Genomic DNA, 25,164 nt, shown 5'->3' with positions numbered 1-25,164 from the left:
GGGGCTTAGGTAAGAGTTAAGAGGAAGGCCTAATATGAGGTTTATGGATGTGGTGAGAGAGGACATGCAGGCGGTTGGTGTGAAAGAGCATGATGCAGAGGACAAGAAGAAATGGAAACAGATGATCCGCTGTGGCGACCCCTAACGGGAACAGCCGAAAGAAGATGATGATATAAATATATATATATATATATATATATATATATATATATATATATGGATTCACTTCAAAATCCTGAAATTTCACAATCTCAAAATTTGTAAGACTGAAGCCCCAAATCCTGAAACTCAAAATCCTGAATCCCAAAAGACTGAAAACACGCAGAATACATATACTAACTATATACATAGGAGAAACCATGTTACTTTTCACCAAGTATAAGTGCCCCCCACATCCCCTGCTACTTAAATATATCAACTCCGAGGCTGCACTTCATTACACTATTGTGAGTTATGTTGTAATATAGCAAGTTAAAAGGGAGCATTACTAAGGTTACAACAGGCTGTTATGAAACACGTGATGATATTTTTGCCATTTTTCTTCTGTGGAGCGTGATCTCGGAGTTGATATATTTAATCAGCAGGGGGTGTGGGGACGCACCCAAGAAGATTGAAATGATGTAATTAAATCAAAGGTGCTTCAACAAATATTAGTTTAAGGGTGTTCACACTTATGCAGCCTGCATATTGTATGTTTTTTATTTTTTTTATTTTTTCCCCAAACAGATTTTTTTTGTTTTTCAATTGAAATGTACAGGTTATAGACCACATTAAAGGTGGGAAAGTTTTTTGTTAGTCTGTATATTATGTAGTACGATTTCACCTTAATTTATGTATTATTTACATATATATATATATATATATATATATATATATATATATATATATATATATATATATATATATATATATAGATAGATATATATATATATATATATATATATATATATATATAGTATTTGTCTTGTATATTAACTTTTCACTCAGGACATCACTGAAAAACAGGGTTGTTTCAGCAGTCTGCAAATAGATGAACAAGAAGCATTTACTTTCTGTTCTCTAGATGAGCACATATGTTATAACATAGAATTTGCTAGCATTTTCTCCTAATCTGCATGAATACCACCTTATGTCTTGCCTTAAAAGAGTTTGCTGGTCTAGTGGGACTAACCCACTCAGCAAAGTATAAATAAAGTGAAATTGAAATGTATGCTGCTTGCAGCATTTTTCTTTAATATATGGACATTTACGCAGCATTATGCTTAGATGTGGCTAATAATTACTGAACATTTTCACATTTCTCAGATGAGTAATGGATATTGTGCTCCGACATTTGATTATGCAGTGTTTTTGTAATCACAGTAGAAGTTGATGCTTATTTTTGATTTTCTGAACAGGTTGTTAAATTGCTGAACAATAAGAGATCCCAAGCTGTAGGAATACTAATGTCTAGCCTCCATTTAGACATGAAAGACATACAGCACGGTAAGTGTATGACACAGCTTGCTTTTTTGTTAATTTTTTTTTTTATAATACATACCATGCATTTTGGTATTTGTTGAACTGCTATGGTAGTATACCACCATTTTGTGAACATACATTATCAGATATTTAAGCTGTTTTGCCCTTTTAGTTCCTACTATATGTAGGAAGCACTGAAGAATCCAAAATGCAGTAATTTCTCTTAGGAGTGTCAGGCGAACATTTTTGATGATGATTGCTCAATTCTTCCCATATTTGTAAGACTGCCTTTTTCATGCCTGTGGTAAGCATTTCTAAGTAGCATTATATTACCCCCATTAGCCCTCTTGACCTCTCCCATCTTGTTGTAATTGCTAATAATAAGACTGCTAGGCTTTACAGTGGCAGTCTTACATTCTTTGCATATGCTAGATCAACAGCCGACTGGGGGGATCACGGGAACTGCAGCATGCTAAGAGTTTACCTCTTCAACTAGAGGTTATCTGGAGATTTTGCAACATTTTTAGTTGTGGTACGAAGTGCTGAATGGCCTCAGTACAAACAAAGCACTGCATTCTGGCAGACTGCAAATCGTTGTGGCATGTTGTCTGTTTGTTACTATTTATATTCATGTATGCCATTTGTTGACTTGCTGCAGTTTAACTTAAAAACGTCTGTAAGTAGAGTAGTCATGCTCTATGGTTTAAGACGTGGCATTTGCACAACATTGCTCAGGTTGTTTCATTAACAAACTATTTCCATGGCTTGTACCCGACTTTCAGCTGAAGCTCTTACAATAGTAGTCATATAGGAAGGCGCCATCACTGGCGCCAAGAGGTACTCAGTATTTTAAAACTGGCAGATGCAGTTCAGTTAAGTCATCCTGAGAAAATCTGAAAACAATGATATGGTACTTTCCTTCAGTCAAATATTCGTCTCTGGCTCGAGTTAATAATGAGAAGCAAATGAACAAAGGAGTCCGCCTAACATCTGCGTCTGTGGTGAATGCAACACAAGTTCATTGTACGTTGGCTTGCTTAACATGCAAGACTTACAATAACATAGCATGAATGTCTGAAGCTTGAGAGAGAGAAACAGAGGTCACGCTGCATCCTAGTACTTGTGAGGATTTCCACTGTACACATATGCATGCAATAACCGTTGCCAGAATGAAAAGAACAAATAGTTGTCATAAAAATATCTACATCACTAAGGAGTAGAAAACTTGAATGTTTACACACGTTTATGAATACAGACCATGTGCTGAATTACTGCTAAAGTAATTTAAAACAGCAGGTTAGCAGCACACAATCAGATGATGAATCTACCACCTTTAATAGTCTTTGAAAGCCTTCTGTTGAATAGCATAATGTTAATTTTCACATCCTTTTCAAACCACAATTATTGGCTGCTGTTCACATATTTTCTTTGTTTATAGTGCATTTAAATTTAAAATAAGTTTTGTGTATATGTTATCACTCTATATCTGACTTGATAACGTTTCAGAAATGGGTGACGAGAATTAAGTGTAACAATTACCTGACATCGATTTGTTTGGGAGGAACATATCTTCACACACGAGAGAAGCAGAGTACAGCTATACAGCAGTCGTCATAAGTTGTACACTAGAATCAGTGCTTTATAACAGTCCTTACTTATTGGTATATGACGCATGACATTGAAGAAGCAGATACAAATGATTCATTTACTGTAAAGTAAAATTACTGCTAACATTCACCTTCCATGTCTACATGGACAATATGTAGGAAGCTGGCAAGATGTTAAGTATACTGATCATTAGTAAAATAAAGGGATGCTTTATAACAGAAAGTACTCATGTAGTCTGTTTTACATTCTCAGGAGTGCATGCAATGAGTTTTAAGAAAGATATAAAGTAAAGCTGAGTTTGAGCAGCCAGTCTCAGACCAAAGATGATGTCTCTGGATTTAAGAAATTTTACAGTAGGGCACATATTTGGTTGAAGTTTACACACATTCTTAGACATGAAACTATTGTTCTAGGTTACTAATTTATCACTCGCAGCAACAGTATTTTATTATGAGAAGCTATTGGGAATGCACACATTTTAAATGTGTAAGGCATATGTATTTATTTGCCTACTAGGTTAATTTAATCGTGGTGTGAGATGCTTTTACAGCGAATGGCAGGAAGTTTGTCATGACATAAAAGAAATGACCCTCTTTTGTTCCAGTAAAGTATGACAGGATCTCTGAATGTATGTAAACCATTGCTACATCAGATAAATAGGACTTTGCATTAGTGATACTTCAGTGCCTTAGAATTGCCACATCTACCCAACTTCCCTCACATTATCATTTTGTATCAGGACTAGTATATGATCCCAGGTGTCTAATTTGGGGTACAACATGCAGCGACTGAATATGTAACTTGCTGAGACACTAATACTACAACAATATTCATATGCATATGTCTGAGTTGTTTTATTCATAGCTTAATTAAATATCTGCCTAGTTCAGTCTCTTAAGACTTTCCAAACATCGCGCTGGTGAAGCTCCAGTTGTAAGCAGAGTGAAGTCCCTGATCTGAATAGCTGCTTCAAATGCATAATGAGCTCTGTGTGCTGCTGTCAAGGTTTAACCGCTCTGCAGCCATGCCACCAGAGGGGAAAGACCACATAAACTCTCCAGGAAATCTGTTTGCATTAGTTTTGAGACCTGTAGGGTTCCATTTTGGCCAGCCTTTGAAGCAGGCTATGTTTTCTTTGAGGCACAGACCCTTGTATTGCTTAAGATTACCCATTGATACTTAGAATTTTGTATAATGTAAAACGGTATGCTTTGGCTTGGATCAATTATGAATTTGCGCTCCTAAAAATGAACTAATCATTGCTCCTTAGGTGACTGATTTGTTTTCAACAGGTTATTTTTTTTAACCTTATCTTTGTTGGTTCAGAGGAACCAGCAGTAAAAAAGATCTTCAGTGATGCCAGAATTGCTTTCTTCAGTATTATTTATTTATTGTTTATGTTCATTTACTAACTGGGGAAGTCCAACTGGATGTTGAACCCCTTTTCAGTAGATGGCTGGGGAGACAAGTTCCATCGATAACCTACTTTGTACCTTTTAATTTATATTTTATCACAGGTTAATTAAACATTAGAGTGATCGCTGGTTTGCAGTATTTACTGTTCATTACTAAGGCCCACCTGTTTTGGGAGTGACAAAATATAGGAAAGTGGTGAAAAGGAAGAAGTTAGTTTATGTTAGAGTTATTCAGGGAGGAGAAAGAGGCCAGGAGTCTTTGAAATGGTCTGTTGATTTTGAAAATGGACATGTAGCTATTGAGTTGTAGTGTGAGGAGGAGTAAGTTACATAGCTTGGAGATGTAAGTGGAATGAAGGTCTTCCCCAGCTGAGTTTTTGGTTCTGTGAGTTAACAGTAAGGCTTTGTTTGCTGCACATAGGCTTCTGACAGGGGCAGTATGTAGAGTTGGAGGATACATTTTAGGCTGGAATAAGTGTTGGGTTTATGCACAAGATTGTGAGTCACATCTAGTATGAGTAGCTGAGGTGATAAGGTAGTTGTAGCTAGGTACAGAGTTTGATGCCAGTGCAGTGATGGGTCCTATAAGGGAGGATGCAGGTAAACCTGTCAAATTCATTATAGCTTGGAGGTTTGGTTGGCATGGAGATTTGAAAGAATTTGCGAGGCATAAAGTAGCATTGGTAGTAGATAGGTGGATGCCATAGTTTTTCTGCTAAGCTCAATGAGGTACTGTTTTATTCTGTATCATGTTCCAAGTTTTTGATGTGTCTTTTTGACTACTACTAGTATATACAGGTCAAATTTTATATGTGTGCCTATATTGACACCTAGCAGCTTAGTATGTATAACCCTTTGAATTTGTGAGACAGTGTAAGAATGGTATCATGCTGTCTGACCATCATTTGATACTGCAACAACATAGCGCAGTGTGCCAGAGATGTGCATATATAATATCCTTGGAGGCAAAAGTCTAGCACCTAGTAAATTCACAGACCAAAATCATCATCAGCAGCAAATCATACATCATACCTCTTCAAGGCCTTCACAATACACTGATCCATCATATGCCGAGGTTCTAAAGATTAACTTGTCTTAAACTCAAAGCCTACTTCCTCACATAACACAAGGAGTCCCAAAGTCACAGGTGCTGAGCCTGTATGGCAGGCATTGACCTAACCAAACATTCTACCTATAGGTGACTCCATTGTAAGACATACAGATGTGCCTCTTAACAGACCGAATAAGGAAAGAGTGACAGTCAGTTGCTGTCAGATAATGCATTAGATCACACATGCATTCAAGTCCTTGAACAACGAGTACTTCATGCTGGTGTCATTGACTTGAGGTGTTCCTCCCTGGGTTGTATGAAGAGAGACATAGTGGAGCTCTCAGACTGGGTTCAAGACAGGCGTGATCCCAGCATTGAGCATCAGTCTACCTTCTCCAAGTATGATGGTGTGATATGAGCAAAAAATAGACATCAATAATTGGCTTAGTTTTTGGTGCAACTCAAAGGGGGTCCAATATTTTTCATCCTGGGAGGATATGATTGACAGACCACACTATTCACCAGGGATGGCCTGCATCTGTCCCTTCTTTGGTTTCGATTATTGGCAAAGATGTTGTCTACCCCCTGCATACCTCTCAAACTCTTAGTGCAAGAAATCTGCACAAAGACCAGCAAAATGGGGGGAAGAAGACCCAAAAATAGGGACATATTTTAAATATTACTCTCATAAGCTTAGAAAGTTGCTAGAGTAACAGGATTTGTTTTAACATGTATTTTTCTGAAGGATTTCGAGTGGGAAACTCAATTTGTATGCCACTATTTAGTGACTTAAACCCAAGATCATCCCAGTGATTTGCCTGAAAAACACTGATTTTATGAGGAACAGACCAAAAATATTAGCCAAAAATCTGTACATTCTGCGAAAATCTGTACAGTTAAGCAGTATGCGCTTAGTGCCTTTTTTAAGCATTGCAAACCTGATAAACCTACCAACATAATGAAATGAGCAGAAGAAAATATGATGGTGTTGCTGATCTATGCTAGGAGCCTAAACAAGAAACTCCATTGCCTACAAATCCATCTGACACTGGAGGATGTGAGATCTATTTGTTTAAAATAACAGAGCGCGCTTCAGCTGTGCAGGGTTATAATGTCTTCCATACATTTAGAGCAGCGACTGCGAAAGAAAGAAAAAAAGGTTGAGGTATCTAAGTCTATATCCAGGAGAGACTTGCATCAAGGTTGGTAAAACAATATGATTCACTAGAACTTCTTCCTGTCCAAATAACCATCAGAAAGGTCCCATACCATACATTGGCTAGCTATAAAACTCCCTCTGTGACACAAGGGTACCACAACACCTGTCTACAGGAACTAGACTCCTTCAGTATTAAACCCAATGCCATTTTACTAGATTGGTAAACTTACACCATCACTAGTGCAGAAGCTCAGAGATTCTTGGATGTTGTCAATACAAATGCCCTGGAACAATTATTCAGAATACCCACTTGGGGAAATAACACCTTGGATCTTGTCCTTATTAACATGGGAGCATCTTGCACCATCCCTTGTCTATCTTCATCACTTGTTATGTCTGACCATAAAATAGTCTCCTTTGAAATAAAATTGAAACCAGAGATCCTTTCCACCCAAGGTAGCTTCTAAAATTTCTTTAAACAAACTACCTACTCCTAAGTGATACATTGTCAAGCTTTGAATCCCCACCAAGCCCAGTAAACTCCACTGAATAAGCAGAAGAGTACACCAGCACACTCTACCTGCATGTGAACAGCTGCACAGATGCAGCTGTACCCCACTATAACAGATGCAGGGCAGCCCCCAGAAACAAACCCACATGGTGGAGCCATAACATCAACATGCTTTATAATAAAAGGAAAATAATTTTGACCAAAAGTAAGAGGAGTAATTCTCAGAATGATCAAGCCCTTGTCACTGAAATAAACAAACAACTCAGGAACTTAATAAAGTCCAGCAAAGCCAGGTGTGATGCTAAAATAGATACTCAAGCCAAAGAAAATCACAAGACATTTTTAATTACGTTAGTAATCTCAAAATCACAAAGCAGGAATGCACTGAGCTGACTGTGAGTGATGTTTCCTACCTTGAGGCTGTAGATGTATCAAACCTACTGGCCAATAAATCCAGCTCTAACTTTACCCCTCTCTCCCTTCTATCTGTTGCTCACGATGCACCTGAAACCGTATTGCCTCCAGTTATCACATAACTCCAAGTCCTAAAATTGCTAGGAAAAGGTAGAAATACTGCATCAGTGGGTCCTGACGATATCCCTGGAAGCATCTTAAATACCATGAAGCACGACTTAGCCATACCTGTAACAACACTGTTCAATCTCGGCCTCCATGCAGCTTTTTTTTTTTTTTTTTTTTACCAACCAAATTGAGAGCAGCTACAGACATTCCCCTGCATAAGGGAGGACCCTTCACAGACCCAGGCAATTAAAGATCCCTAAGTCTGACCAGACTCGTGTAAAGCCAGGGAAAGACTTGTCATGGAACTAATCAGTCAGGACACAGGGAACCTTCAAACACCTGACCTGTCACAGTTTGGATTCATCAAGGGCAGGTCGTGCTTATTGAGCCTGGTGGATTTTTTTGAAAAGGTCACCAAAGCAGTGGACAAAGGCAAAATGGTATACACCACATACCTCAACCTGGCCAAAACTTTTGACACAACTCCCCAATTAATCATAGAAGAATAGTTAAATAAACTGGTAATAAATCCCTGTATCACCTGCTGGATTGTCATCTGGCTCATAGACAGGATGCAGAAAGTCAAAATTATGGAAGTTATCTCCTCAAAGAGACCAGTCACCAGTGGAGTCCCCCACGGTTCTGTGCTGGTACCTCTCCTGTTTAACATCAGCTTTTCTAAAGTAAAAGCAAATACCAAAGGGCTCTGGCTGACTACATTTACAAGTGACTGCAAGTTATTAGCAGTCAGCCATCTTGCAGGAAGGTTTGCCCCAAATAAATATCTGGTGCCAAAATTGTGGACTGAAACTAAATGCCAAAAAATGTATTACCATTATTGTTAGGGAAGTCATTTATCCACAGAACTACCACATTAACAGTATACTCCTGAGAGATGATCCAGTTGTTTGGGATTTATTAACTTATGTGGACTGTGACATAACGTTTTTATCAACATGTGTCCATTGCTGTAAGAAAGTACTTCTATTTTGCACAGCTTGTGAACATAGGGATGGTGTCTAGATCTAGTTGTTATTTCCCCTCTTTACTCAGCCCACATTAGGCCAGTCATTGAATATACTGTCCCCTCCGGTATGTATTTGTCTAGATGCATGCAACGACTGGAATGCCCACAGAGATACCCTACTAAAATGATACAAGGCCTAAACAACATGTCTTACATAGACTGACTCAAAGCCCTATCACTATGTTGTGTGACCTACAGACTACAAAGAGGTGACCTGTATCTGGCATACGAGGCATCCTCTGACCCAGTACTGATAGATTTACTGCTCAACAGCAAGTCAAATGACAGCAGAAATACTCTGTCTAGGGATATAAACCTTTTCTGAAATACCAACAGAACAGTTTGGAGGGACAGTTATATCTTGTAGAGGATACTGCTGCTCTGGAACAGACTCCTCATTCAAATAAAACGAAGTTCATCCCTGTCCATATTCAAGCACAACTTGAATCTGTGGGTGGGAAACAGAAAACGTCCCCCAGGACTGCTGCCTGTACTACTAATGGATGCAGGCAACTTTTAAATGTTTTATCCCATGCATATGTCCCCTCAAATTGTCTATGATATGATCCCAGTTATTCTCATTTGGGGTAATATATAATTATTGGGTCTACTTTGCAATACCTAAATCCCACTTACCCGACTTTCATAATACCAAGATGAAAAAGCTGACAACCCCATAACACCAACGTCCCGGAACACTGACTTTCCACTCTAGGTAAGTAACCTCTTGGCCAACCTGAAAAGTAAATGAAAACCAAAGCAAATTAAAACCACCCATGTGGGGGGCTTCTCCCCCACACCCACCTTTGTGGAGGCTTCGCACCCCACACCCACCCTAACTAAATATACCAACTCTGAGATCACACTAACATGGGAGTAAGGGGCAAAGTTCAACATGATGACCAAGTGGTTACTTATCTGGAGTGGAAAGTCAGTGTTCCGAGACGTCTGTGTTATTGGGTTGTTGGCTTTTCTGTCTCTGTATTATGGAAGTCTGGTAAGTGGGATTTTGGTCTTGTGAAGTAGACCCATAATTATTGACTAATGGATGGTGAAGACCAAGATCTTACCAAATAGCATAGGTTAATTTGACTACAAAATGGGAAATTGGCTAGGCTTAAATGTCTGTCATGTACAACTAGCGTAGTACTTACCTATGAACCTCTGACTTGCTGACCCAGGATTCAGCTCAGGTAAGTAAAGCAACATCTAAATTGCATATAACAAACAAATATTTCAGCATCTTGTAGTAAATGGGCAGTAAATGTTGCTTTCCTTAAAAGTTATGTGAAAGAGGAATCCCAGCACATAAAGAGAGAGAAAGACAAGACAGTAAGCGAAAACATAACTGGCTCCTCTAGTGCCTAATGCTGCTATTCGCTGATGTACTCCTCTGTGGAGCAAAATACTCTTCTACAGACTGCTTTACTTTTAAAATGTGTTGCTAAAACTTGCACCTTACAACACACGCTGACTGCTGAGGCAAGTGCTTCAGCCCTAACAATAGAAAAAAGCAGTATCGGAATTCATTTCCATACTGGCACTACTGACTGTGGCTGTATCCCCTAACACCTTGCACCTGGGGAAGCTACATCCTTCACCTTATCCTATGCTTCTGGATGTAGATACTACCACACTACTGAACTCTGCAAATATAAATTGTCAGTGAGAATGGGGGCAAATCAGGGATAACTGAACACTTGTATTCCCTACAGCTTAATAAATGTAGCATGTAAGCTTGATTGTACCCCTTCCCACAATTTTTCTGAAGCCCCCCTCATTGCACAGGATTTTTGTGGTCTGTCTAGTCCACAGAAAACTACACTGTATGACCAGAATACTAGTGGCGCCAATAATTTAAAGAAAGAGGGCACATTTTATATCTTCCCTTTTCAGAATTAAAAATTAATCTGTGTGGTGGAGTTTTGCAGTACATTTCATAGGTTCATAGGTTGGTACTAGGCTATCTGCCCTAGGGCCTATACAAGTCTAGCCATAACAATTCCCTGGATATTTCTTCCCACAATATTTACTTCCCTGGACCCCTGTCTAGCAGGGCGACTGACGTGATCCCCGGGGTGAATTTCCTATCTCTCATTCAATTGTCAGGGTTCCTTCTGAAGAGGGCCAATGAGGCGCTCTGCTTGACATGTATGGGCAGTCTATTCCAGAGTATGGGGAGTGTCTGGGTCAGGAACCTATCCCTCCAACATGTTTTGTTCATTGTGATGACAAGGTTTAGATCCTTGGAGCATGTGGCTCTGAGGGCTTGGGATTTCTTTAAGAGGAGCATGTCCTACAGCTCAGGGTTTGACATGGCCTTGTATGTTAAGCAGAGATCGCCTCTGAGTAGACGATATGCCACAGAGTATAGCTGGAGTTTTTTAGACGGTCAGCATAGGGCATCTGCTTTAGACCTGTGATTCTTTTAGTGAGGTATTTCTCCGGCCTTTCCAGCTGTTGCAGATGTCTTGTGAGATACATACCAAACGGGGTGTTGTACTCTATAATGGGTCTAATGAGGGATGAGTACAGTGGGACAATGACCTCCTTTTTTCTGGATGAAAAACCCTTAGTGATGAGGTGTGCCACATGGAAGGATTTCCTGACTGTTGTGGCGATATAATTATCAAAGGTGAGACCACTGTCCACCTGTGTCCCTAAGTCTCTCATCACACTTTTTGTGTTTGGTGTACTGCCACCTATGTGGTAATTCATGGGTACATGGTTTTTCCCAAAGATTTTACACTCTCTTTTTAATAATATGCTTATATTTTTCGACACACACTGTTATTTAAATATGTTACTCTGTAGTATTCCACATTCCTAATGGAACTGGAAAGAGTTGTGTACTATTCGGCATGCACATTCTATGTTAATTAGACGTTCAGATTTATGACTGAATATACCTACTTTTCAAAGGCCTTTGTACTTATTTTCAGTGTCTGAAGGTTGACATCCTAAGTAATTTAATCTGCCCATGTTATGGTTGCTTTGAAGGATGGTACAATTTTCCAGTTTCTTATTAAAAAATTTCTGTAGACCTGTTCCACTGTATTAGTATCTTAAGAATTTTCAAGACTGCTTCATTTACTATGGTGTTTAAATAAATTGTTGGACTCTGGAGCTCAGCTGGAAAGAACTCTGTATTTGCCACCTGCTGACTCTGGTAATGGAAAAGGAGGGAGAAAGGTTGCTGGAGGAATTGAGCCCTTAATTATTTGGAGGTAGAGGAAAATTGATACATAGAAATCTGCCTTTTGGTGAAGAATGCAGGAACTTGACAGCAGCTGAACAAGGTTTGGTTAAGTCATCCTGTTTTTTTGTATTCAAGCAAGCTGCACTTAAGCAAACTTGGTTAACTTCTACACAAAAAGTTTTTTATTGATGTCATTATTATTGCTAGAATGGTGAAGATTCTACTGTTTTTATGGTATATGAGAATATCTCCAGAGCTTAGTTTGTTAATTCCAGGGGATTAAATTGATGGCATATAATGAAATATATTTCCATCACTAAGGAGACAGAGGGTGTCGTGTAAAAGGAGGAATTCATTTCAAATAAATATCTGATTTGTTCTGCCTTGTAGTAGTAATTAAATTGTCTGTGTTGGGCATTAATTTACTGACGCCTATAGCAAAAGGGAAGGTATGGGTCATTAGTAAGTCTACAAAAGCTGATATCCAACTCTTGTGTGACTCTTAAATAGGCCGAATATGTCCTATAGTACAAAGGTTTCTATCATGGGAAATGATTTTATTGCCCCACTAATATTTATCTTCTGAAAAGACCAGGAAGTAGTGTGCAGTGGGTAAGTAGCTGCAGGGATGTGAAAGTGAAGGATTTTTTTGTATAAGAACTGACAGATTTTATTTTTTTACTAGTCTTGGAAGTGTAGACACATGGTTAATGGAGCCCCTTCTTTTTCTTGCCTGGACTGTGTTAAAATATGTTGATGGCTATTATACAAGATGTTTATCATGCCTGGGTTAAATAAATAAATGCTGTACTTCTACATTCCTTCTGCTTAGAGGCAGATTTTATTTTATTAAAATACACAGTTCCAAAAGCTGATAACTTATCCTTATCAACTCTGCAATGGTTAGAAATCACAAAGGTGAGTTTCACAGTTTGTGTGTGTGTGTGTGTGTGTGTGTGTGTGTGTGTGTGTGTGTGTGTGTGTGTGTGTGTGTGTGTGTGTGTGTGTGTGTGTGTAGGGGGGGTGCTGTAGGCTGTTAAGTAATGTGAACAGTAAACAAGAAACGGGATGTGCACTTTGCCATAGCATTGTTTACTGCGAGTTTGCACATTTACCTCAGTTCTGACAAAGGCATTTTGTGTTCTTATTGGGAGTGCTGTGCATTATGAATTGTATATACCTTTGCAAATATTATTTTGTATGACTGTATAGTTTTCAGCAAAGCTTTCTTTTTTGCAACACCTGATATCCATGAAGTGGTTACTGTTGTAAGAGAAAAAATAAAAATACTGAATGTGCTTCTTGGCTCAGGGTATTCCATTTGTATATCTAATGTGTGTGACAGTCTTGATTTAGAATGATTCAGAGTTATAAACAACTTTTTATATATTTACTAAAGGAGATTTGTTTAAGGAAGATTGGAAGGACTGGGTTTATTGATTCTTGCAAAAATGATGCTGTTGACATGAAATGTCAATGGGTTATCATACCCCATCAAACGTTCTAAGGTCTTTATGATTTGTAAAGAAAGACAGCCCAGGCATACCTGGATTATGAACATCATACAGAGCTTTTGAAATTAGGGTTTACAAGGAAGTGTTATCCCTGTTTCTAGATGGAAAGTGAAGAAATGTAACCATCCTGTTTAGAATATATTCCTAGAAACTGAAGCAGACATGAAGGCAGGTGCTGTGTTAAGTGTGTGTGTCTGTTAAAGGATTGATCCATGGAACAGTGCTTAACCATTTGACTTGGGAGATTGGGAGGTGATACAGCCACTGAGGGAAGCTAGGAGAAGACTTAGAAGGTGCTTTCTTTCTACAGTGGGTAGTTTTTTGGGCAAGTATGAAAATAATCAGGAAGGTAGATGTATATAAGGAATCGCATTGTTCTAGAGAGGATTTTCTTTACTGTTGTTTGAGGTATCAATCTGCTGCAAGAAGTGATAAGATCTTGTGTTCAGGCAAGCATGATTACTTATTGGAGAGGACAGAAACTAGAGTTGTCTTGGATTACTCCCCTGGTACTTAGCTTCAGGTTAGGTAGCAGACTGGGCGCCAGATACTGGAGGGTAAATATGTACTGTTATAAAGGTTATGACAGTAAATATGTACTGTTATAAGGGTTATGACGGTAAATATGTACTGTTATACGGGTTATGACAGTAAATGTGTACTGTTATAAGGGTTATGACAGTAAATGTGTACGGTTATAAGGGTTATGACAGTAAATATGTACTGTTATACGGGTTATGACAGTAAATGTGTACTGTTATAAGGGTTATGACAGTAAATATGTACTGTTATAAGGGTTATGATTTTGATCAGGAAGTAGGAAATTTTAATGAGGACAGTTTGAATTTGCATCCTGTAGCTAGCATTTCAGCTGAAGGTCAAAGGGACACATTTGAAAACAAACTACATCATTTCTTAAAGGCTCATACAAAACATAAATGGAAAGCAGTTAAAAGAAATCTTGTAAATTTGCAGACATTATTGATAAAACATTAGGAAAATTAGTGCCAGATAACTAAAGGGTGGAAGGATAGATACTAAATGACAGAGGCTGAAAGTTATGAGGAAACAAATGCTTTAAATGTGGTTAATTGTGAATCCTTGCAAACCAAACTAAAATATATTGTTTTTAATCTTTGTATTAGTTACTGCATTTTCTTATTGGATTCTATTATATGTATTTGGAACTTTTCTCCTCGGGTCTCCACTGAAAATGTGCCTTTGGCTAAGGTTACCATACGTCCGGGTTTCCCCGGACACGTCTTCTTTTTTTGGGCTCCTGTCCGAGCGGATTTTGAAAATTCTGCGATTTGTCCGGGTTTTAAAACCTGGACAAATCACAGAATTTTCAAAAAGCAGACATCCCTATTTTGGACTTTTTTCTCTGCTTTGTTTTTTTTTTTTTTTGATTGGCTCATATACCGGTATATGAGCCAATCAAAAAACGGAGCTCTGTTCAATGTGGAACTGCTTGATGTTCCGCATTGAACAGAAGAGGGTCCGCTGTGCATATTTTTGATTGGCTCGTATACCGGTATACGAGCCAATCAAAAAGCGGAGCTCTGGTAGCAGCACATTTTTTTCGTCCTCTTTACATACAAAGAATTATGGTAACCCTACCTTTGGCTCAGTTGGACCAACCCGGTTAACAAATGGCAATAAATAAATGCATATTTGTCCTTAGGACTGAGACAACAAGACATGGAAAGGGCTCTCTGTAAAATAAGACATATGGACATAGGAAAACTTATTGAATATTCTGTGTGTTTTTCTATCAGTGTCTGATGAAATGAAAATTCCAACAGGGCAGAGCCTTTGCCAGAAGAGACCAAGGGAGAAAACCTTCTCAGTTATCATACAAAAAAAAAGTCATCATTTGCTACATTGTATCTTACAGGATTCAATAATAGAGAAGTACATGAATCTGAAGTCACATAACAAAAAGTTATCAAATGAGTTTCATTTCTGTGGATACAACAGTATACCCTTAACGTTTAGTTCCGTATTTTATTTTTTGCTAACATACTGTATTCTCATGCACAAGTACTGTTTCTGAGTGATATCCTATAAAATTAAAAAGTAAAACATTTCATCATTGACTGGAGTAGTTATTGAACAGTAATAAGACAACATGAAAAGATGCAAAAGGCATGCTGTTGTTTCTCATTCCTATGCTATATTTTTTAAAGTGACTGTTATTAAATGCTTCATCTGATCTACTGAAGTTGGGCTGAAAACATAGGTGTGAATGTTTACTTAAACCTACAAAAGGTGATGGGTTAGAAGAAGCGGGCTACTCACTGTGTATTCTAGCAAAAGCAAAATAATTCCTCCCTTGGAGGTTTCTTTTTGATGCTCTTCAGCAGCTTCAGTATAAACTAGCTCTGACACATTTGTTTATAGTCAGTACAATGCTAGTCAGCGAAGATTTATTTATGTTTTACATTTGTTTGCAAGGAAAGTCTGACTGGGATAAGACCCATTTTCAGCAGAGGCCCGGGGTGAAAAGTTCCATATATAGAGATTATACATAATTTATACAAGAAGTTATACAAAAAAAATCTACAAGACATAACAGTACACCAGAAATTACATTCTATGCTATTATAGCTGACATTTGTATTATACAGTCATCAGATATGATTCCTTATTGTAGTGTAGACATTGTAGTTTCTCAAAGTAAGGTGAGGAAGGGTTTGTAGGGGGGAACAGGATAGAAAAGGATGAGATTATAGATTATCTAGATGTGAGAGAGAGACCATGTTTTATAAGGTGGTCAGGGAAGAAGAAAAATTATGACCAGAAACTATTAAAACTAGTTAGCCTGGAGTAGTACAGGAGCAAAGCCAGGTGTCATTAAGATAACTTTTAAGAATCTATTTGAATTGGTTGGTGTTTGTGCTGATTCTGATGCTGTGATATAGTGAATTCAACCTTATTGAAACATGATGGCAAAATAGGGAGTCCTCTGCCATATTAGTGGATTTGGACATGTGTAGTAGAGATTTATTTGTTGAGCAAAGACTTCAATTTCTGGTATAGGGCTGGAAAATATTTAGAAGGGCAGTTTTTTTCTCGGGTAGATATACTAGATTGTGTGCTAAGGTTAATTGGTTATAGGATACAGGTTGTGGGAGTTCACTATGGGGGTTGGTTGTAAAAATAGTGAAGAGTAGCAGCCCATGAACTGAACCTTGAGGTACTTCTAGTGTGATGGGAAGAAGGGGGATATGACATAAAGCCATTTTACAGATTGGTGGTGGTCCTGTAGATAGCTTCGGAAACACCGAAGTGCATTGAGGCTGAGATTCAGTTTGGAGAGTGTATTTAATAGTTTGGGGTGGGAGACTGTATCAAAGACCTTGGACATGTCTAGAAAGACAGCAGAAACTATTTTACCATTGTTTCTGAGTTGGTATGGTATTGTTGAAACTGAGTAGTGCAGTTGTAGTACTATGATAGGGCCTAAAGCCATGTTGACATGTTGCTAGCATGTTGTTGAAGGTAAGATAATGAATCAGTTGGGAGTGGATACATTTTTGAGGAGTTTAGATATTGGAGAGAGAATAGCGATTGGTCTGTAGTTGGTCATCTCTGTGGAATTTCCACCTTTGTGTAAAGGGATAATGTGTGTGATTTTCCATATTGCTGAGACATGTTCTGCTATGGACCTGTTAATAAGGATCAGCACTGGATAAGACATGGCTTCGGCAACTAGTTTTAAATATTCGGCTGGTAGCTTGTCAGCTGCTATTGAAGAGGGTTTGAGTTTTTGTGTATTTTCTTAATGGTAGCTGTGGGAACAGGCTGAACGGAGGAGGAGTTGTTAATATTAAGAGGTTTGGAGGCTAGTGATGGTTCTGTGGAATTACGTTTAATTAGAGATAGTACACTTTCAGTGAAGTATTTATTGAATTCTTCTGCAACGGTGGTAAGAGAGTGTAGTAAGGGGTAGTGGAATGTCCTGGATGTTGAATAGCATTTATGGTATTCTAAAGGTTTTGGAGTTTATGTTGGTGTTTATGTTGCAGGTTATAGTAGAAGTTCTTTTTATCTAGGTTGATTTGGTGTTTAGCCTTGTTTCTAATTTCCTGGAATGCAATGCGGTTGATTTGGGTTTTACAGCTGAGCCATGTCTGCCAAGCTTGGTCTCTTTTCCTAAGGAGCATTCTGGTGTCGTTAGTTAGGCATGGTGTGTATGTGACTTTAATAGAAATTGACCTGGGGGGCAATTTGTTTAGAATTTCAAGGAAGGTACTGCTGAAATCTACTGCAGCTTCAAGGAGCAGGTTTTTAGTAGAGACCAGTTACATTTTTTAGGGGATGGATTAGGTTTTGGGGGTTAAAGTTTTTATTTTTACTGTGGATTTGGTGGAAGGTGGTAAGCTTGACAGTATTGTTACTTTTTTCTCAATAGATAGGTTAGCATATGGTCGCTAAAGCTGTCAAGGTAAGCAGCCACTAGTCTGATAATTCTGAGGTTTGTTGGTTAGTGCCCAATCCAGTACAGATTGATGGTTGAAGTTTTTATCTATCCGTATAGGAGCTTGAATGAGTTGTGTGAAGCCATAGAGGTTGATGTGATTGCTAAGGTTATGTGAATTACAATTTGTTCAGTCTAGATTAAAGTCACCCATAATGATAGTTTCTTGGGGTTTGGAATTTGATATAGACTGGATGATGTGCTCTATAGTGGAGATGCTATTTCTGGGTGGGACATAGGTAGCTGTAATGGATATGAATTTGTTTTGGTTAAGTTCAAGTTTAGTAGGTAGGACTTGTATGTTTTCAAGGTTATCTTTGTTTAGGCTTTGTGGTAAAAGTGAGAGACTGCTCTTAAATAAGATGGCTACCCCTCCACCTCTTTTTACTTTCCTTTATTAATTAAATTAATTTTCCTTTTTTTCCTTGATGTACATACCTATGATTAAAATCGAAAGAAGCATTACATTTCAAGTTGAAGTGACTGACAGTAGACTTAGCAGGTTAAGTTTCAGTAAACTTACAGTGGGGTAGGTCCCACTTTTCCTTTCCTGTGTATTAATATAAATTATTAGCTAGTCATAATTATGGTTATATCAGTTGTTGTGTCTTTTGGCTTTTCCCGGTTAGGGGTCGCCACAGCGGAACTCCGGTCCGCTAATGATTGGCAGTAGATTTTTACGTGCCGAGTTGCCAGCCCTGACGCACAACCTTCAACAAAGGTACGCCCATTCACGCATGTCTCCACACAGAAGATGCTCTAGCTGAGAATCGAACAGGACAACGTCTTACTGTGAGGCGACAACACTACTGCAGCACCACCACCGCAGTAATTATGGTTATATCAGTACTTAACATAATTGCACAAGCATATTTCCAAGTATATTTAGTTATTAGCTTATTTATTGTACTGTAAAATCAGTGTGCAACCTGTTTGCTTTAATAAGTTTTGCTTAATGACGGTAATCTTTGTGCATTTGGATTGCATATGCCTTTGATTTTATTTTTGTCTTTTTTGCTACTGCCTTATTTTTTAATAGCTTTTCTGAAAAAAATGTTTAATGTGGTATTACAGTTTAGTGATAGATTTGTTTATTATCTTCTTACTAACTGGCAAAATAAAACATACATAGTTGAGTCGCATATGATAGGTCAAGTCAACATTCATTTAAACTAACAAATGCAATGGTTATTCCTTACTAGGTAAGATGATTTATGTTTTTTTTTTTTTTTTTTGCTGAAGAGATATTTTATTAAAGAAAGTTTAAGTAGAAGAAATTTAAGCTTACAAGGAACATTAAGTTTGTAAAAAAAAAGCTCTTAAATGGCTTAGGTTTTAAGTGGGGAGAGCAGAAGAAAACAGTGACCTAGTTTTAACATCTCCTAATCATAGTTCCATTTTTTCCCCTGAGTCAAATCTAAAAGAACACGTAGTAGCTTTGCAACTGTCAACATGTTTGCTTTGGACCTTTCTGCTACCTTTAGTGCAAAGTGTAGTGTTTCATCAAAGGTAATTTGCATTTCAGACTCCAAATCACTTATGTGGTGCTTGAATTTTATGTTATTTAAGTAAAATTTACGTTTATTTCCATCCATACTACTGGAGGACATTAAGGCTGTTTCCTCGAAGAGTTTTATTTCTGCAGTTATTAAATTTGTGAGAAGCATTTCAGAATTAGAGGCTTTTGCATATTGTCAGGCTTCTGTTTGTTTTTAAAAAGATAGGCTACCGTTTAAGATTCATGCTACTTTTATGTCTTAATTGCTATCTGCAAGAATGTTTGATCATTGTATTCAGTTCTACCTAGTTTACAAAACAAACAAATACAGTATAAAGGCATTTGTATTCCACAGATATTTATAGACAGCTTCAATATTACCTTAGAAGACACTGTATTCAGAAAATCAAAATAACTGATTGGGCCCATGCTGATTAGGAAGAGTGCGCCCAATCACTGATTGGCTACTTTTGCTGGCTCAGCTCCACCCCTTCCCATGATTGACTGATGTGATGCCTCTTATCTCCTGGGTTTAAGCTGCAAACTGTATAAATCTGAGATTGATAACCTGAAAATTTAGATCTGAAGTCTGTTTGGTGAATGTGTTTATTTACACAAATAAAGCTGGCTAAGATATGAAAAAATTTAAGCCGCAGAAGTTTTTATTTTGATGTTTTTAGTGGTGAAAGCTCTAAGTCTTGTAAGTGTAGTGCTGTGACCCACAGCTGCCACCTGCGGTTCCAACACAGTCTGTGAAAGGCAGAGTTTACTGCCACTGGTAGGCATTTGGAAGTAAAGCCTACATCATCGTCGAAACATGCCTTTGGAACCCATATGGAAGTCCTACACTCTGTGGAGTTTTATATGATTATTCCTACTGGATGAAACAAATTTGGACAGCAGGTAGGTGTTTATACAGTAGTTACTTATGTTGACTCCCTTTGCAAGGTCCATGAGTGAAAAAAATCTGAAGAAGGATCAAGCTGACATTGAGTTTGAAATACAGTGGTTCTTAGTAATCCAGAGATACATCTGGTAAAAGCCCCCATTAAGGAAGTGAAGTTTGAGAATAACATTTTTTTCCTCAGAGGTTAAAGTGAATGCACACTTGACTAGCCTTCATGCAACACGGGATAGTTTATAAATCTAATTCACTTTCCATAGATTCCTCTAAAAAAAGTCTGCCTGTGGTAGTCAAAGTACAGCACAGGCTTATCCCTCTGCTCACATTCTGTACATAATATTGGTAATTGTGAACACTAAATAAATTTAAATGAAACTGCTAAAAATCAAAAGAAATTAAACAGATATGCAGGATTTTCTCATTGTAAAAGAAGTTCATAAGCTTGATAAAAAATAAACGAGGGCTGAACTACATCTCCTTTGCCTGTTTTGTTATAGGTTCATAGGTAGGTAGGTACTAGGCTATCTGCCCGACGGCATAAGCCTAGCCGGAATGTGTTGGCTTTCGCCGCCTCCTTAGATTAGTTCCCTGTGCCTCTGTCCAGCAGAGCCATTGAAGTGATCTCTGGGGTAAACTTTCTGTTTCCCATCCACTCGTCAAGGTTTCTCTTGAAGAGGGTTAGCGAGGAGCTCTGCCTAATGTAGATTGGAATCTTGTTCCAGAGCATGGGAAGTCTCTGGGACAGTTCTGTTAATTTTTATAACAGTTTACCATAGTCTTGTTTTCTGCTTTCTTGAACTGAATTTTGCAAGCTGTGTATGTAATTTATTCAGAACTATGTTATGTGTGAAACTGCTGTTGAGTTTGATACTTACATTATTATTAAATCTAAATAAAGGACAGTAAATCAAAGAAAGTTGTGAAAAAAATACCACTGGCTGAAAAGGTCACACTTCTGTGAATACACCAACAGTGGTGATAAAGAAGCTTCTCAGAAAGATGGACAAGTGTCCATCTTCAGCATTGACCACAAGGAGAAAAAAATCAAGGTAATGCATTGACACTGAGGCAGGTTTTTGGAGAATCATGCCAGTTAAGGGAATGTATTGTTCAGGAGTGTAATATATTCCTGAGTCTGAGTCACTCCTTGGCAAAATTAATCACAAGAACAATGCTGTACTGTACTTGAAGAACCTCTGGCTACTGTTTTTGAGGAAAAAAGCAGCGGTGCCATCACCATCTGAACCTTCTTTGGAGCACACAGCCATTAAGGTAACTAAGGCAAATGCTAGGTACTGATCAATTATTTTGCTTTTTCGAGAGGTATTTCTCTTCATGACGCTTACGGCTATTCTGACAAGGTTCACTGCTTACCCTTTGATCAAAGCTGCAACTCAGGCAACAGCAATTATTGGACCTTTCACTGGCCCACTCAGTGTACTTCACCTCATTTACCTGTTTCAACAACAAAAAAAGTAAGATTCAGTTAGAGGAAATAAAAGGAATTCTGCGTGTAGAACATAAAGCACTCAACAACCATAGTTGCAAACTGTGATAGTCAGCAGTTTCAGTCATTAGATCCCCCATTCCAATTTGTACTTTGTACATGTATTTGGAAAGACATTAAATTTGGGGTATTTTGAATGGGATCCTAGAGATCTCTGTTACCAAAAAAGAGAGCTTGCTTGCTTGATTGTTGTTGTTGTATCTTTCGGCTTCTCCTGGTTAGGGGTCGCCACAGCGGAACTCTGGTCCGCTAATTATTAGCAGTAGATTTTTACGTACAGACTTGCCAGGCCTGACGCATAACCTTCAACGAAGGTACGCCCATTCACACATGTCTCCACACAGACGACGCTTGAGCTGAGAATCGAACAGAGCTTGCTTGCTTGATTGTATATTTATTTATTTCTGTTTTCCCTACATAACCACAGTTGATTAATGACTACCATCAGTGCCTGTATCCATTCACTGGGTCCGCCATGTTGTGCTATCTACTCACAATCAGGGCCAGTGAAGAAACGGAGACATCCAGATGCAGAGTCATACTGATGCTGATGGGTTCACCTTTAAGCCCTGTAATCAGCATGTGTCTCAGTAATACCCCATATGTGGGACATCTAGTGAGTGGACTGCTTCAGTCCACTTCTTACTTCTGCAGTGGACTGGCATTGGCAACTTGTCCCTAGGTGGTTATTCTCCAGTGTCCATCTGCCAAGGAAATGTGACTGCATTATGAGACCCGAACATGTGCCTCTCTCAGGATGGACATATCTGTCTTTCTTGCATGTGCCTCAGCAATTCAAACCCGGGTCACCTGTGTCATAGTCATGGCTTTATCCCTCCATGCTATGGTGTTTGTCAAAACAATATTTTATTTGATGAGAAAGGAGAAATAGACTATCAGTTTTCCCCACTGATGATGTCCTTTCAAGATATTACTAGTGCCATAAGTAAAATATGTAGCCCCCAGGAAAACAAGTAGATTATATACAGTCCCTAGTGATAGAACTATTATAATGTAAGAGTAGATTGAGCAGTAGTAGCTCTTAACCATATGTTTCACGGGAAGACAACATTAGGCCACCTATCCATTAAACAAAGACTTAAGAGAGTTAGGTTGGAAAAAGGTGGCTTAATTGTTGTGTTTTGGCTGCTGAGGTGTTCTGTTAAATGACACATCTGAGCCAGTATTACAACTGGATCAAGCCAGGGAATATTATTGGCCTATTCCTGACCCAGGTAGAAAAAGTTAAGCTGATATATCTGATAGCCATGTCTGATAACATGAGCTTGTGTATGATTAAATGTAAATATGACTTAATGTGATTTCATAGGTTCTTACTAAGCTTATGGCCCAGAAGACCATCAAGAAACATAGCAAAGTCAACAAATACTGGTGGGAGACTAACAGGGTGCCCAGTTATGTAGACTTTCTGAACTTCTCCCTGATGAAAATTCACAGTCATCTTGATGGCTTTTAAAGGTTGTTGTGGAAGTCCTCTGTATGATAGGTAAGGCAAACCTGCTCCAGAAATGGAAGCTGTGTTGTGCTAGGTACTGCGTATGCCATCTGCTGAGATAGTTTTATAGGTTTAGGTCTCTAGAATGGGTGTTTGCATTACCACTGGTTCTAATTAAGTGAAGTAGATCAAGGAGTGCTGGGCCATTCCTTCACAACCTGCACAAGTGATAGTGTGACAGACTTCTCTATATGGCACTGAACAGAGAGAGAGAGAGAGACTTTAGATAGTAAGAGCACCCAGAGACTTGAGATTTTTTTTTTTTTTAGGAAATGTTCAGCTCTCTCAGGCTCAATTAGGTGCTTAGTGAGGTACATGAAAAAGGTTGTATTATTCATCTTTTATTGGGCCCTTCATTGAATATCAAGTGAGACCATAATTTCTTTGGATCTTTAGAAGATAACATGGGAGTATAAGTTGTACCAGGTAGAAGAATTTTCTAATCACCATATAGATGTGATGGTAAAATGAGAGTCTGTTATCAAAATACATACCCAAGTTCCTGGTTACTTGTGTGAAATGTAAGTGGAGTATTATCTCTACGGTAAACAGTGGATATTCTAGATTTCTCAAACGAAACATTGTGGTATTCTGTGGTATTGAGGGTAAGCATGTTTTTGTTCCAGCCCTTGCTGTAGAATTTGAGTATCAGAATGGGTTATGATAACCACCTCACAGTTTGCAGTCATCAGCAAACTTAGTTAGCCACATTCTCTTGATACTGGCTTTAATTTCACAGAAATATTTATAAAGAAGAAGGTGTCCAAGACAGAGTTCTGTAGGGCACTACTGATGAAGTTTTACCTTTAGAGCAAATGCTGTACACCATAATGTTTTTTGGCTTCTGTCACATAGCCAATTACTAATCCAGAGATCTCTATATGGGCCAATGTTAAGATGGGAGCATTTGAGAAATAATCTTAATGGAGGGAATAGTATCAAAATCATTAGCAAGGTCCATATGAGCAGTGTGGATTGCATGCCCCTTTTTCTTGGTCTCAGTAACCTTTTCAAAGAACTCAACATGGCTGACTAGGCAAGCTCTTCTTTGTACAAAGCCAAACTGGTCAGTATAAGAGATATAAGCTCAATTTTATCATTATCGATTACATCACCAGGAATACTTTACAACTCTGTAGGTAATATCAGTGAAACTAATAGGCCTGTAATTCCCAGTGTCATTTGAAGGGAGACTTTTATGTGTGGAGATCACAGCAGTTCTTCACACATCGAGGATGTAACTAATGGAGAGAGTCAGGATGAACAGTTAATAGAGATATGGGACTTGGTGATTCTCAGCAGACTTCCAGGGATATTGTCAGGGCCCATGGAGCTGGTATTTTTAACTTCAGAAATTACCAAAAGAACTTGGTCCAATGTCATTTCAAGAGGGTACATGTAACTGGAAATGAGGAGGACATTTGGGAGGGTGGGGTGAAGTTGGAAGATAATATTTTTTGCATGAATATTAACAATGTCCACTGGATCAGAGAAGGAAGGTATCATTGGAGATCAGTAAAGAATTGTTATTTATTTCTAAGCTTCCTGATATAGCTAAAGGTCTTATGATTTTTATTTTAAGTTTGTTGCAGTCTAACTTCAAGGTTGGCATTGCATTTTCTAGTGGTAAGTTTGAAGGATTTAACTTGCTATCTTTAAATCTCTTTCAACCAACCCCTTACCTGCATTGTATGTTTAACTACTGCTATTATTTGTAATGTTCAGGACTTGTTATTTATAATCCTAGTTAAAAATCGATGTACTTATAACATATCATTTGCTCTATTCT

The 25,164-nt window shown here is 38.2% G+C and overlaps 1 protein-coding gene across 1 annotated transcript in view; it reads left to right on the top strand.

Annotated features, from left to right (window-relative positions):
* The window catches only part of LOC122789858 (formin-2-like), a gene marked incomplete at its 5' end in the record, with an annotated part of 2,118,086 nt that overhangs the window by 917,145 nt on the left and 1,175,777 nt on the right, over nt 1–25,164 (top strand). The window contains 1 exon segment of the mRNA XM_044057292.1: nt 1,398–1,485. Within this exon segment, the coding sequence (XP_043913227.1) occupies nt 1,398–1,485 (88 nt within the window).

Source organism: Protopterus annectens, chromosome 15.part0, assembly GCF_019279795.1.
Source record: "Protopterus annectens isolate FY-2018-M chromosome 15.part0, PAN1.0, whole genome shotgun sequence".
NCBI classification, from domain to species: domain Eukaryota; kingdom Metazoa; phylum Chordata; order Ceratodontiformes; family Protopteridae; genus Protopterus; species Protopterus annectens.
This window is presented reverse-complemented; position numbering and strand designations above follow the sequence as displayed.